This window comes from Sapajus apella, unplaced genomic scaffold, assembly GCF_009761245.1.
Source record: "Sapajus apella isolate SASKATOON/1434 unplaced genomic scaffold, GSC_monkey_1.0 scaffold244, whole genome shotgun sequence".
In the NCBI taxonomy this organism is placed as follows: domain Eukaryota; kingdom Metazoa; phylum Chordata; class Mammalia; order Primates; family Cebidae; genus Sapajus; species Sapajus apella.
In genome coordinates, this window is record NW_022437184.1 from 495,295 (window position 1) to 510,434 (window position 15,140).

General features: G+C 51.5%; 1 protein-coding gene and 1 pseudogene across 1 annotated transcript; one reads left to right on the top strand and one right to left on the bottom strand.

Annotated features, from left to right (window-relative positions):
• Nucleotides 1–374: 374 nt before the first annotated feature.
• LOC116545069 (kinesin-like protein KIF25) lies at nucleotides 375–7,593 on the bottom strand (the record flags this gene model as incomplete). Its single annotated transcript, XM_032271688.1, is given in 5 exon segments — nucleotides 375–544; nucleotides 2,161–2,316; nucleotides 2,755–2,931; nucleotides 5,406–5,557; nucleotides 7,376–7,593. Coding segments are annotated over 5 exon segments (873 nt in total), but the record flags the coding sequence as incomplete, so codon positions are not given.
• A 2,957-nt stretch (nucleotides 7,594–10,550) lies between these two features.
• Nucleotides 10,551–12,641, top strand: LOC116545052 (annotated as a pseudogene).
• Nucleotides 12,642–15,140: the final 2,499 nt, after the last annotated feature.

Genomic DNA, 15,140 nt, shown 5'->3' on the forward strand with positions numbered 1-15,140 from the left:
GTCTCCCATCTGTGAACCTGCCCCGCCCACCGGTCTCTATCTGTGAACCTGCCCCGCCCATGGTCTCTATCTGTGAACCTGCCCCGCCCACCGGTCTCTATCTGTGAACCTGCCCCGCCCACTGGTCTCTGTGAACTTGCCCCGCCCTCCAGTCTCTATCTGTGAACTTTCTCCGCCGGCTGGTCTCCCATCTGTGAACCTCCTCCGCCTGCTGGTCTGGTGGGGGTCAGAGGTCCCATCCACGTTCGTGAGGGTGCTCTGCAATAAAACCAGGTGTATGGAGTCCACATCAAACCTGTTTATATCTGTGCACATATGCATTATAAAGCAATGACAAGAAACACATTTTTTGGGAGGAAAGCTCGTTGATGCATTCAATCCGGCCACATCTTCCCCTCCACCAGGGAGCTGGGCTGCCTCTTTCTGGTTGGGCCTCGCTGGACTTGCCGAGCATGGGTTCCAAAGCACAGCGCCCACAGCCCCTCCGCCAGGTGCCTCTGGCTGGGAGACACGCACAGAACCACCAGCAGCTTCGCATCGCCTCCTTTAAACAAGAAGAAACACATGCAAGCCGGAATAAAGAGCGGCATCTTGAAGTGCCCAAATGCTAGCGACCGGGGCCGGGATGCGCGGCTGCAGAGAGTGGCCACCCGGCGCCCGAGCGGGAAAGTGGCCGCGTCTAGCCAGCTCCTGGGACTCTGGGTCCCCGGCGGGTCAGCCGCTGATCACTAGTACCCTTCACCTGGGGAAGGCGCAGGCCTTCTCCTCTCCCTCCTGTGTCCCGGGAATTACAGGGGTGAAAAGTCAGCCCTACAATGAGTCTGACAGTCACCCTGCAGCGCGCTCTCGGCCCCCCAGGGCTGCTCTTTCCAAACCTCCCTTGTGCCCATGCTGGCTGCTCATGGCCCATGGCTCTGCAGCTCTTTCAGGCCCCACTGGCAGGAGTCGTGATCCCAGGGCTTGTCCTTCTGGGGGAATTCTGCCTCTTCCTGTTTTCAGGACCAGTAGCAATGGCTAAGCAGTACAGATGGAAACCACAAACAACAAAGAAGGAAGGGATAGCTAAGAGGGGCAGTGCAGACCCCAGAGGCCGGGGCCCAGGCTCCACGAGGTACCTGCTGGCTCTCGGGTGCTGTGTGCCCCACGGTGCCACCTCTGAGCTCATGGGTGGGCTGCACACCGGCCCAGGCCACGCGGTGTCTCTGTGGGGGCTGTGAGCTTTGGAATCCAAGACTGCCACATGGTCTCTTAGAGGCAGAATCTAAACATGTGACCCAGTGAACAGCCCCGCTATTCACCATGTGGAGGAAGCCACTTAGCCATGACAGGGGAAACACCCCACAATGAGAGACAGGGAGAGTGCCTGGAACATTCCGGCCCCCTGAGTCCCAATCACTAGCAGCCCCTCCTCCACCTTTCAGGGTGGCCCTTCCAGGAAAGAGGAGCCCCCACTGTGGTGGCCATGTGCCCCTGCCACCCCTGCCAGCCTGCTGTGGCCTTTCTCCAGGCAGGGCCTGCAGGGCCCAGGGCTGCCTCTGGGGAACTCTGCCTGGACCTTCAGCGTTAGGAAGCCCGGCCCCAGCAGAGGCCACTCTGCAGCCGTGATGCTTCCTCGGGTGGGTCCTCCCTTTGAACCAGTCCAGAGTCTGAGTGGGGGAAGGGGCACTAACTGAGCTCCCCCAAACCGCCAAGCCCAGATCTGGCCGCAGCTGGGTGTCTCCCCCCAGGGGCCGCCTGTGCCCCACCCGGCATCGACGCTTCATCTGCTGCATCCGGGCTCTGGCACCTGCCCCCAAAACACCGGAGGAACTGGCGGCCTGAGCAGGTCCACCCGGCTGGAGAGCCCCAGGCCACGTGCACAGCAGCAGCCTGGAGATCCTCAGTCACCCTGGGGGACCCCCCGGGTGAAGAGAGAGGCCAGAGCTGCCACCCTTGAAACACCGACCCCCCACCGGGAGGCAAGTCACACACAGACCAAACAAGCAGGCAACCAGACCGAGGCGTGATGGCGCAGGGGAATGGCCACCCGGACCGTGGGAGAGGAGGGGGTGGGAGGAGCAGGGGGAATGGGTGGCCCTCGAGGACATGCAGGCTGGACATGCGTGCACGTGTCCTGGGGTACGGGGTCCCCATCCTGGGGCATTTCGCGGAAAGCGTTACAGATGCAGTCCTGAAGGAGGTGGGTGGGTCTGCTGTTCTGGTATGGGACATGGTCACGGCACTCCAACAAGGTTCCCAGGACATTTGCCAGGGCCGCAAGACTGCGGTTGATGCACGCTGTCTCCCTCAGGGCCGCCCCGGTGGCCCCGGACACAACTGGAACAGGACAGGGACTACCACGCACCATCACCATTTGCACTAAGAAAGGACACAGGAAAAGCAAAACCGGCTCCTTGGCAGGAGCGGCTTTCGGGCAGGTAGAGAGAGGGGAGGCCTGTGGATGGGACGGGACAGGACAGGCGCTAGAGCAAAGGTCTTTGAAGGCCCTGCTCACGGCTCAAAGCAAGCTCCTGCTGGGAACTCGGGTTTTCTCTTCCTAGAGGGCCAGTGTGAGGAACAGGACTCCTGGGTTGCCGGGGTAGGAGAACCAATCCCTGAGAGTGTAACGGGGATTTGGAACTCCTCTGTGGAGGGGAAATGCCCTGCTCGCCCAGAGCTTCCTGGGCGGCCTGTGGCAGGTCTGGCTCCTTCGGATCACGGGCTTCTGCAGTGCCTGTGTCCACCCCCCAGGAAACACCTGCAGCCTCTGCTCACTGATGCGCTTGCTGCCGGCCAAGTCCACAAGCTGCAGCCGGGCCTGCACCTGCTCCACGCACTCTGCAGGGTCTGCAGGAACCAGCTGTGCTGTCCGGAGAGAAGTGCTGCAGCTCCTTCCTGCCCGTCCTGCCTCTGTTCGCTCCCTGCGGAGGGTGGCACTGCAGGCTTGGTCTGCTGCAAGGGGAGCGACAAGGAGGGAAACTGTGGCACGAAGCCATGAAGCTGTGTTTCGCCTCCATCAGGGCCCAGAAGCTTCTGAACTGCACCCTCCCACCCACCCTCCCACCCAGCAAGAAGCAGGATCTCGGCCGGGTGCGGTGGCTCATTCCTATAATCCCAGCACTTTGGGAGGCGAAGGCGGGTAGATCATTTGAGATCAGGAGTTCGAGACCAGCCTGGCCAACATGGTAAAACCCTCTCTTGGCTGTAATCCCAGCTACTTGGGAGACTGAGGCAGGAGAATAGCTTGAACCTAGAAAGTGGAAGTTGCAGTGAGCCAAGATCGCACCACTGCAGCCCAACCTGGGCAACAGAGCAAGCCTCCATCTCAAAAAACAATAAAAATAAAAATAAAGAAGTGGGATTTCAGCAGAGGGCAGGGGATAGTGGCTTCTCCGGGGGACAATACGACAGGTCAGAAAGGCACTCTCTTCACTGTGGAAGGTTGAACTAATGCTTAAGTGGCCCAAGGAAAATCAATAATGCTTCTTAGGAAGACCTGGTAATTATGTTAATTAAATCCCACTCAGAAAATCTATGAGCCCTTTTAGAAAGAAATTCTACACTGTTTGATGATCTTCCACAAAAATCCTAGCAAAAGGACTTTCGTTTTAATGCAAATGTCTTTGTAGTGTGCTATTCCGAAACAAACTTCTTAGATATTTTTAAGAAAACAAAATAACATTTACTCACTGTGCCAAACAGAAAATACCATTTTTTAAAAAAGGCATGAAATCCAGTCTTACACCCCCCACCACCGGGAGCCACGCCTCCATGGTATCGGGGTGTTTTCGGTAGAGATTGTTGGTGCTCCCTAAACATCACGCGCCTGTGCCTTGCCAGCCCCCTGCAGATCCAAGGCCCTGTGCCCAGCTGTGGCCCGCTCTGGGCACCTCCTGTCACCTCTCCTGTCACTTCTCCTTCCCTTGCTCAAGCAATCTTGGAGGCCACATATTTCAAGTGCAACGCTGGAAAGAAGGATGGGGAACGTTCAGCCACACTGGCCCTTGGCACAAGTGAGAAATGACCTTTCCTGAGTCAACCCACTGAGACCAGGTTTCGCTGGGACTACAGTCCCACATTCGGGCCCCAGACTGTGGCTCTCCAGGTGTGATCTGTGGACCTGTGGCTCTCCATGTGTGGTTCCCCAGAGCCATGGCTCTCCAGGTGCGGTCCCCAGACCCGTGGCTCTTCAGGTGTAGTCCCCATACCCGAGGCTCTCCAACTGTGGTCCTCTGGACCTGTGGCTGTCCAGGTATGGTCCCCAGAGCATGGGTCTCCAGGTGTAGTTCCCCAGACCCATGGCTCTCCAGGTGTGGTCCCCAGACCCATTGCTCCCAGATGTGGTCCACAGAACCATGGCTTTCCAGGTGTAGTCCTGGATCCATGGCTCTCCAGGTGTAGCTCCCCAGAGCCATGGCTCTCCAGGTGTGGCCCCCAGAGCCATGGCTCTCCAGGTGTGGCCCCCAGAGCGTGGCTCTCCAGGTGTAGTTCCCCAGACTCGTGGCTCTCCAGGTGGGGTCCCCAGACCTATGGCTCTCCAGGTGTGGTTCCCAGACCCGTGGCTCTCCAGGTATGGTTCCCAGAGTCGTGCCCTTGTGGAAACACATGTTTCAGGTCCAGTCCCAGCCCTGCTGAGCCTGAGCATGGGTGGTGTGTGGTGTCTGCTATTAGGTCCCACCATCCTGCAAAGGACAGAATGCAGCTCCAGTCTGAGAGCCACAGCCCGGACTCCACAGGCCTTCACAGTGTGTGCTCTTTTTGTTATGTAACTGGAACCATCTGATCTCCTACATAGTTTGTAGCTTTGGTTTTAAACTGAAATCACTCTCATTGTTTCTTCCATGACAAATGCATGTACTCCAAGGCGTGTGCATGCCCTGCTTTTCTCTCTGAGTTATATTTTATTTAGCAGAATGTTCTCCTCCCTCCAGCCCTCAGTTTTTCTGCTCAGCCTAGGATCCCAGTGGCCTTTTGGGTCTGGCTTCCAATTGTGAAAAGGTGTGCCTGCTATTCCCATCCTGGCTTCCAGGAGAGGCCTTGGGTGCTGCAGGCATGCTGACTTTTCTTTTTTCTTTTTGGGACAGAGTTTTTGCTCTGTTGCCCAGGCTGGAGTGCAATGGCGCAAATCTCAGCTCACTGCAACCTCTGCCTGCTGGGTTCAAGCGATTCTCCTGCCTCAGTTTCCCAAGCAGCTGGGATTACAGGCATGCACCACCACACTCAGCTAATTTTTGTATTTTTATTAGAGACAGGGTTTCACCATGTTGGCCAGTCTGGTCTTGAACTCTTGACCTCAGGCGATCCACCCGCCTCAGCATCCCAAAGTACTAAGATTACAGGCGTGAGCCACTGCCCCGGCCTGATGTTTTCTTCGTAAGTGGTTTTTTCTATTACTTGCTGCTGCCCAAGCACAGATGGTGACTTACCAGTGCTGTCAGAGCAGGTGACTGTGGTGAGAGTCATCATAATTATCAGGTGAGACCAGGAAGAATCCATGTGCACCAGCGTGGGGTGCTTTGCCCTGAGCGGCAGACCTCCACGAGCGAGCTCCATCAGTCTCGAGGTGCTGCCAAACACCCTGCAGATGAGGCAAGCAGTGGAGGCATCCCCCTGACCCAAGGCGACTTCTGATCCTCCTCGGCTCAGGGAAGCGTCTCACATGAGCCGCATGCGCTGACAGGGGCTAAAGCCAGCCTTGAGCACAATAAAACATAGCAAACTTTTTCCTTTTGAGGCCTAACCAGCCTGTTACATACATCTCTAATTGCTGACCCTGAAATAATGGACTGTTTTGGAACAAAATCAGAGGTTGCTAACCTTTCCAACATCAACTATTCCTTCATTATAGCCTCCAGGAACAATGTTTTCAAAATATTTTGTGTATCAAATCTGATTTACAAAATAAAGGTTTAGCCCATTTCCCCGTGGAAGGAGATGAGCTAAGCCTGCAGATCAGAGCTCCTTTTTTTCTTATTGTTTTTAGGTGGAGTCTTGCTCTGTCGCCAGGCTGGAGTGCAGTGGCATGATCTTGGCTCACTGCAACCTCAGCCTGCCAGGTTCTCTTGATCTCGTGATCTGCCCACCTCGGCCTCCCAAAGTGCTGGGATTACAGGCATGAGCCATTGCGCCTGGACAATCAGAGCTCTTAATCAGCAGGAGATAACATTTCCACCCCAGTCTGCCAGTCAAAGGCTCAAAGTTTGAGTGACTTTGTGTAACTGTATGAGCATTGCATGGATGATTTCCTTCAGCTCTGTGAAATATCCAGTGTGGCCAGCAGGCCCTTCCCTTGCTGCCTCGGGCCGAGGATGGACGCCTGTGCAGGCCCTCACTCGTGGGGAGGGTTCCCTCTGTCACCTCCCAGCTGCATTCCCACTGGGGCAAACCCAGCACATGTGTGTGGATTTAAAAATAGGGAACTTTGAGGAAAATACTTAATATTGGGATCCACACTTTTACAAGAGCGTTTATTATCATATTCTAGAAAATATTGATATTTACAAATGCAAAGGAGCTCATCTCTCCTAGCCTGAGTGGTGTGGCAAGTTCTTTCACTTCCACAAGCCTACTTCCTCATCTGTGAGATGTCATGACACCCATCTGATAGGCTCTTATGAAGATTTTTTTAAACATACATTTGTTTGTGGCCGGGTGTGGTGGCTCATGCAGTAATTCCAACACTTTGGGAGGCCAAGGCGGGCAGATCACGTGAGGTCACGAGTTCAAGAGCAGCCTGACCAACATGAAGAAACCCCATCTGTACTAAAAATACACAATTAGTCAGGCATGGTGGTGTATGCCTGTAATCCCAGCTACTCAGGAGGCTGAGGCAGGAGAACTGCTTTAACCCAGGAGGTAGAGGGGGTAGTGAGCCACGACTGCACCATTGCACTCCAGCTGGGGCAATAAGAGCAAAACTCTGTCTCAAAAAAACAAACAAAAAAAACCAAACAAACCAAAAAAGATACATTTGTTTAGTTTAATTTTGATTGTAAAAAATATTTTTTCTGTTTTGTTTTACTTTTATCTCTAACAGCTTTAAGATATTAATGACATATGAGAACTGTATCTATTTAAGGTATACACCTTGATATTTTGCTATATGTATACATTGTGAAATGATCACCCATTCCAGCTAATTAACATATGTCACCCCGACATAGCCATCTTTAAAGAAAGATTCCTGCAGCAAATTGAGAGTTGTGCAACACATACAAAGCATGAAAACACATAAGAAACCATTCACTGACAAGGAGCACTGATGGGGCGACCACACTGATTCTACTCAGCACCTTCGGGCATGGGGAGCTCATGGAGAGATGTGCAGCCTCCAGACCATGAGGCAGGTGCCATTCCCGGTCAGAGGCCAGCAGCATAAGACAGGTGCCGTTCCCACTCAGAGGCCAGCAGCACAACCTCTATCCGGCCATCCTTGGCTGTCATCACCTCACGCTTGACCCCTGACACAGCTGCAATGCTGTCTTTGGCCAGAGGGTAAAAATCATCTTTATTGTAAACTTCCACGATGGAGACTCCAACCTTTGGGATTCTTGAGGGATTTTCCAAAATAAGCCTGGAGGGAAACACGCAGAGAAACTTACAGAAAGTCTCATGGAGTGATTTTCAGTGTGAGCCAATCATAGCCCCACACACCCTAGAGGATGCTCAGTAAAATGCTGGGGTCCTAGCAGGAGGCTGCATGTCACTCACCCCAAGATCACCTGGGGAGAGGGGTGTGCTATGTAGGTTGTAGGGTGAATATGTGTCTTGGGAACAGTGATTTTATCAGAGTTATATTTAAACCAGCGCCTTTGCAACCAGTACACTGAAGGCCCACAGAGACTCAAGGCAAGCTGCAGAGACATTTGGGCCTCTAGCACTTCCCAGTGATGGGGTTTGTTTATTTTAAAACATTTTCCACTTCAGGGAAGCTTGAGTCCAGAGTTCTTTATTCCAATTCCACTTGTGTCTTCCACCTGAGACCCTCCTGCAAGACCCGTAAAACCAACTCAGTCTCTTTAAAAAGCAGCTGCACGTCTTACTTTGCTCCATGTTTTAAAGAACTACATGCTGACTACAGGAATGTTTTTAAATAAAGATACTACAGGAGAGAGAGAAAGAGAGAGAGAGAGAGAGAGAGAGAGAGAGATGAAACCAAATCCCACAACAAGAAAAAGCTGAGCGCTGACCCTGGACTCCCTCCTTTCCCTCACTCCTCCCACGGGCTTTCTGGTTTGTCTCTTTGACAAAACTCCCCTCCCAACCTTGTCAGCAAGGAAAAAAGGCCTCTTTTGGTCTGCTGGAGGTGACCACCTCTCTACCACCTGCACAGCGAAGGCCATCCGACAGTGAGCCCTGTGCTCTTCCTGTTCCTAAGGCTATTCTGAGAATGCTATGTGGACCCAGGGAAAATCCAGCAGGGATATTTCCCACCCAGGCACTGCCAGGCTGACCTTTTCATCCAGATCTAGAGGGGTTTTGTCTTCGAGTGATAAACAGTAAAGAAAACATGAAGACTAAAATGAAAGAGAAAGTAAGTCAAACCCTCAGGTAAAAATCATGACTCGCAAAGCATCAAGATTTGTATTACACAGGCTCAGCACTGGGGTTTGCTGAGAACATTCTAAGAAGAGCGTGTGCAACAGTGAAAAATGAAGTTAGCTAAGCTAGAGATTTTATTTTACTTTTTATTTATTTGTTTATTTTTGAGTCTCGCTCTGTCACCCAGGCTAGAGAGCAGTGTGATCTCAGCTCACTGCAACCTCTGCCTCCCAGGTTCAATTGATTCTCCTGCCTCGGCTTCCTGAGTAGCTGGGATTACAGGCGTGTGCCACCACGCCTGGCTAATTCTTGCATTTTCAGTAGAGACAGGGTTTTGCCATGTTGGCCAGGCTGGTTTCAAACTCCTGACCTCAGGTGATCCACCTGCCTAAGCCTCTTAAAGTTCTGGGATTACAGGTGTGAGCCACCGTGCCAGGCCTAAGCGGAGATTTTACGTTCCCCTCCTCTCCACACGTTAGGCAAAATGCACCACATACCCAGAAACTGAATCTCAGCACTTGGGCCCATCCTTTTATGTGACAGTTTGTCTCTTTGAGTGTCACAAAACCTAAGTTAGAAATTTCTCAGCTATGTAGTACCGAGGAGTTAATTCAAAAGGTTCCCCACCAATAAGTACTGGGCTGCTGACTACATTCTAGGGCCAATGGTGAAAACCACAAGCTTCAGTCTTAGCCTTGAAGAAGCAAAGCGCTAAGCAGGCGAGGCTGCAATCTTGTCAAGGTTGTGTGAGAACCGTGTGATGCAAACAAACGAGGCTCCCTGACTATCTGGGGAGGGCAGTGGGGGCTGGGCCATACATTGCCTCCATCCCCTGCTCCTGCGCATTTCCTGCCGGGTCATAATTACCACTCTAGATGACTCTTCAAGACCATAAAATTGATCACATGCACTTTTGGGTGCCCGGTGCCTTTGCTGGTGCATGGCAGGTGGAGGAACATCGCTCACTCCTGTGGATGAGGATGACAGTGGAGACCAGTCAGTTAGGGCATGGTGTCAACACCCAGGTGTAGACGGAAGGAGATGGGCGTGCAGAGCCAAGCAACCCAGGCAGCGGCGCCGTATTTACTTTAAAACAACAGGAAATACCTTTTCTGCTGACTTCAGCAACCTAAGAGCAGTCGTTTTCAGGGTAAAGGGTTCCTGACAGCACTGATGTCACGGTAGTTTTGTATAATTTTGGGCAGAGGGCCGTCTGCACTTTGATGCACAAACACCCAACTCACCCCTGGCCCCAGCCCAGCGCACCCCTCTCTGGGTCTCATGCGGGTCCACGTCCGCCCCAATTCTCATTTCTGCAAACAATGAAAGTGAGGTTTTGGGAGGTCAGGGCCTTGCCCAGAGCCACTCACCTGCGTTGATAGGGTGACTATCAATGCTGTAGTTTTGCAGTTGGGAAGTAATTGCATGGGTATTTATTATTATGAATAACTTATCAGAGAAGCAACAGGACTGGCATGTGGGTGGCCAGGAAGGAACCTAATGACTCTCAGTTGAGAATCTATGTCACACAATCTGCACCTTCGTATATCTATTAGCTTGGTGCAAAAGGAATCGTGGTTTTTGCCATTACTTTCAGTGGCAAAGTATATCTAGCACTGTCTGATTTGCATAGGCATCTCCTTGGTACGAAGTAACTTTAGGTTGTTTCCAGAAATTTGCTTGCAAAAAATAAATGCTGTACTCCATTGTGGACACACAAAAAGGAAATACCACATCAGCTCTTCAAGGCAATTTTTAAAGAAGCTCTAAAATATTTGCACAATAAAATCTATGCTTAGTTTTCCAGATAATCATCCTTCTAATTATTAGGAGGAAAAACACAGGTGGATATGGATATTGCTTTAAAAACTAGACTCATGACCTGGAATGGAGAAATTCTCAAGGTAGAGCAGGAACGCTGCCTTCCCCTCAGCATTCTCACATCTGCTCAATGGCAATGCAAACTTGGGGCCAAAGTACTTCTCAGGAAGAACTGGAATACAGCGTCCTCTAGTGCAACAAATCCGTGTGGGTTTTTTTCCCCTTTGGCTTTAAGGTTTAGATGTCAAACGTTTGGCTTAAGTATAAAAATATTACAGCCCCGGTGTCCGCTGCCACTGCCTGAGCCGACTCCGTGCCACCGGCTGCTATGGAGGCCACAGCCCAGGTCTTCGTGGAGAACCCAGACATGGTCTACCACCCGAGGCTATCGAGGCGCAATGGGAATACCAGATGATGCGGGTCAGCCACGAGGGCGGCGTCCTCAAGGTGCACCCGCGACCACGCGCTTCACCTTCTCGACTGCCTGGCAGGTGCCCCGGCTCCGGGTCATACTTGTCGGCTGGGGCGGGAACAACGGCTGCACCCTCAAGGCCGCGGTGCTGGCCAATCCACCGCGTCTGTCCTGGCCCACGTGCAGCGGCCGCAAGGAGGCCAAATACTACGGCTCGCTGACCCAGGCGGGCACCGTGAGCCTGGGCTCGGACGCCGAGGGCCAGGAGGTGTTCGTGCCTTTCAGTGCGCTGCTGCCCATGGCGGCGCCCGACGACCTCGTTTTTGATGGCCGGGACATCTTGTAGCTGAACCTCAGGAGGCGATGCGGCGCGCGAAGGTGCTGGACTGGAAGCTGCAGGAGCAACTGTGGCGTTACATGGAAGCCCTGCGGCCTCGGCCCTCCGTCTACATCCCCGAGTTCACCGCGGACAACCGCATCCTGGGCTCGCGCCTGCAGCAGCAGGAGCAGATCCGCAAGGACATCCCAGACTTCCGGTCTAGCGCAGGGCCGGACAAAGTCACCGTGCTGTGGACGGGCAACACAGAGCGCTTCTGTGAGGTGGTTCCGGGCCTCAGCTACAGGGCCGAGAACCCGCTGCGCACCACTGAGCTCGGCCTGCAGGTGTCTCCCTCCACGCTCTTCACCGTCGCCGGCATCCGGGAGGGCTGTGCCTTCCTCAGTGGGTCCCCGCAGAACACCCTGGTGCCCGGAGCGCTTGAGCTCGCGTGTCAGCACCGGGTTTTCGTGGGCGGAGGTGACTTCAAGTCCGGCCAGACCAAAGTCAAGTCCGTGCTCGTGGACTTCCTCATCAGCTGTGGCCTCAAGACCACGTCCATCGTGAGTTACAACCACCGGGGCAACAACGACGGGCAGAACCTGTCGGCGCCTTGCAGTTCCGCTCTAAGGAGGTGTCCAAGAGCAACGTGGTGGACGACATGGTGCGGAGCAACCCAGTGCTCTATACGCCGGCGAGGAGCCCGACCACTGCGTGGTCATCAAGTACGTGGGCACCTGGGTGACAGCAAGCGCGCTGGGTGAGTAAACCTCGGAGCTAACGCTGGGCGGGACCAACGCACTGGTGTGCACGACACGTGCCAGGACTCGCTGCTGGCCGCACCCATCACACTAGACCTGGCGCTGCTGACCGAGCTGTGCCGGCGCCTGAGCTTCTGCGCTGAGGCTGACCCCGAGCCGCAGACCTTCCACCCCGTGCTGTCCCTGTTCAGCTTCCTATTCAAGGCGCCGCTGGTGCCGCCGGGCAGCCAGGTGATCAATCCGCTTTTCCGCCAGCGCAGCTGCATCAAGAACATCCTCAGGGCCTGCTTGGGGCTCCCGGCACTGAACCACATGCTCCTGGAGCATAAGATGGAGCGCCCAGGGCCCGGCCTCAAGCAAGTCGGACCCGTGGCTGCTGCCTGCCCTGTGTCGAACAAGAAAGGACGGGAACGACGGGAACCCGTTTCCACCACTGGCTGCACCGGTGATGCCAATGGGCATCCACAAGCGGAGGAACCCCAGATGCCCAGCACCTGAGGCACCTGTCACACACCTTCCCAGCCCTTCCTCCCCACTGTGCCCCAGGACCCCACCTTTCCAGGCGTCCCCAAAAACAATAAAGCCACTGCCACTCTGAAAAAAAAAAAAATTACAAAGGTTTGAATGACAGGAGTAACAGTAGGAAGAAACTTACTTTTTGATAGTAACCATGACGATAATATATACATTAAAAATTCTTGTATCAGATATTCTGTCATATTTGATAGCTACACATTAATAATATGAATAAAATCAATATTTACTTTGAAAAATGTTTTGAATTATCTGCAAGAGATAAATTTAACAGAAGCAAAAGGAGAGAAGTGGCCAATTTAAGAGGCCAGGTGACAAAGGGAAGAATCCTTGCATTCATTCAACAACATTTATCACACTCGGTGGCATATTATGGCAATCACACACCTGTATCCTCTGTGCTGTTGTTCAGAGTAATTGGTACCCATAGAAAATCGGCTTGCCTCCTGACTAACCTCTCCCATGTTCTGTACAATGCTAATGAGGCCAGCAAGGATCACAAGGAAGGAAAAACAAAAAACAGGAGCATCCTATTTTTGTGTTTCTTCAGTACAACCTACAATAAGACCTTTCCCCCATTCTCTCCATTTACCAAATTTTTGCCCACAAAATTATACAGATTTCTCCAGAATACTCTAACAAATGCTAATGTTTTTAACATGAAAAAGTTTGCTTACAGAACTCAAATATTCTTCAAAGACTAAAGTTTGAAATCCATCTAATGTGAAACTCCTTTATCTAGAATCTGCTAGATTTAAGTAAATAGCACTTTTAATATACTTCCAAAGTAAATAGAGACATTTTGATTAGATGAAACATTACAGTTACTCTGTAAGTTCTTATCTTGTTTTGGCCTGTCGTCATCCCCTGTTATGTTTTACGCTTCCATTTACGTACACAGTAAGTCAGGCCTACAAGAGAAATGTACATGAGTTCACAAACTTAGAGTACTCTGAGTTTTGCTCTAAGATTCATTATAGTGCTCAGTTCACTAGGTTCAGCTACTGGGCCACTAAAAAGCATGATTTAGAGCAGCAGCTTCTCATTCTAGGTAGAAGAGGCCAATGGTACTCATCATCTCTCCATGCTAGTCGGCAATGGGGAGAAACTCACACCCAACCTCCTTTCTCTAGACCCTCTCTGTTTTGCTCGATTATCCTCAGTGCAAATTCCACTGGCATTCTATCACCTGACCATGCCGGTATGTAGACTCCCAACCCCTCCTAGAACATGTCATGATAGAGTGATCCCAAGTGAGAACAGAGGCTTATCCCTTCAGAATGCCACCACCTCTGATCCCCAACTCTGACTCTGTTAAGCTATTTCTTTTCTTTGTCCTCGTATCTTAATCAGCTATTTTTTTCTTTTGTGCTTGAGTCTCACTCCATTGCCCAGGCTGGAGTGCAGTGACACGATCTCAGGTCACTGAAACCCCTGCTTCCCAGGTTCAAGCTACTCTCCTGCCTCAGCCTCCTCAGTAGCTGGGACTACAGGCATCTGCCACCACACCTGACTAATTTTGTGTATTTTTAGTAGAGATGGGGCTTCACCATGCTGGCCAAGCTGGTCCCAAACTCCTGACCTTGTGATCCGCCCACCTTGGCCTCCCAAAGTGCTGAGATTACAGGCATGAGCCACCACACCCAGACCCTAATCAGGTTTTAAGTCCCCTATTATATGATGCTTTTATATCCTCCTGAAATCTTAAAGTATAAATTATATGATCTGTAATTGTTATAGCATCCAGTCCTCACAAAACCGTATTTTTTTTAAACAGTAAAATCAGCGCCACTAGCATTTATGGAGTAGTTACTAATGCAACAATACTATTCTGAGAGGGAGGAACACATAGGGAGACATGAGAAGCCTTAGAGCTTACAGTGAGAAATAACGGGGCACAGTGGTGAGAATGTACACACAAATGTAGCCTCTCTAAATACAGGGATATAAAATGTATTTTTTTAAATTGCCATTTACACATCACATTGTATTCTGATTGCTTCGTAGTTAAAAATACTTAAATGTTTCTTCTAATATCCCAAACTGGATAGTGATGAACATATTTAATTCTCTCTCTTTTCATTTTACTTGATTTCTTAGACCATTCAGATACTGTGGGGAAACTTAGGGGAACAAGTTTGAAAACCAAAGTACTTAAGTAAAATTTATTGAGTGCTCACTATGTGCTAACTACTAGCATGGCAAATGCTGGGAATAACACAGTGAGCAAAAACCAGCGGTGACCTTGCACTGATGGAGTTCACAGTGCAATGGAACGAACCGGTAATAACCAGACCAGTCAATGATGAATTATCACAGCAATAAGTGCTGCACAGAAGAGCCAGGGTGCTGAGTGCACAGCACAGAGGGCACAACATGGACCTGGCCGTGAGCAGGGAATGGACCGGGCATCCAGGAGGGCTCCCACGATCAAGGACACACAGCTAGAGGAAAAACCTGAGGAGCACAGAGAGTACGCCAGGCAAACAGAGGTAGGGGCAAATTTTTTGTAACTGGAGGGTGCAGGACAGTTCCAAGGAACTGAGAGGAAGTGGGAACCAAAGGGCAAGGGACAGCTTGATGGAAAATGAGGCAAAAGCAGCAGGGAGGGACAAGACCTTGCAGGACCTTGTGGGTTGTGTTAAGGATAGATGTTCACCCTCAAGACAATAAGCAGCCACAAAGGAGTTCTGCATCTGTTGCTAATTACATCCTAAGACCACTTATGCAGAGCATCTGGCGGAGTCCCAGATCCATAGCAGTAGGCAGCAAATGT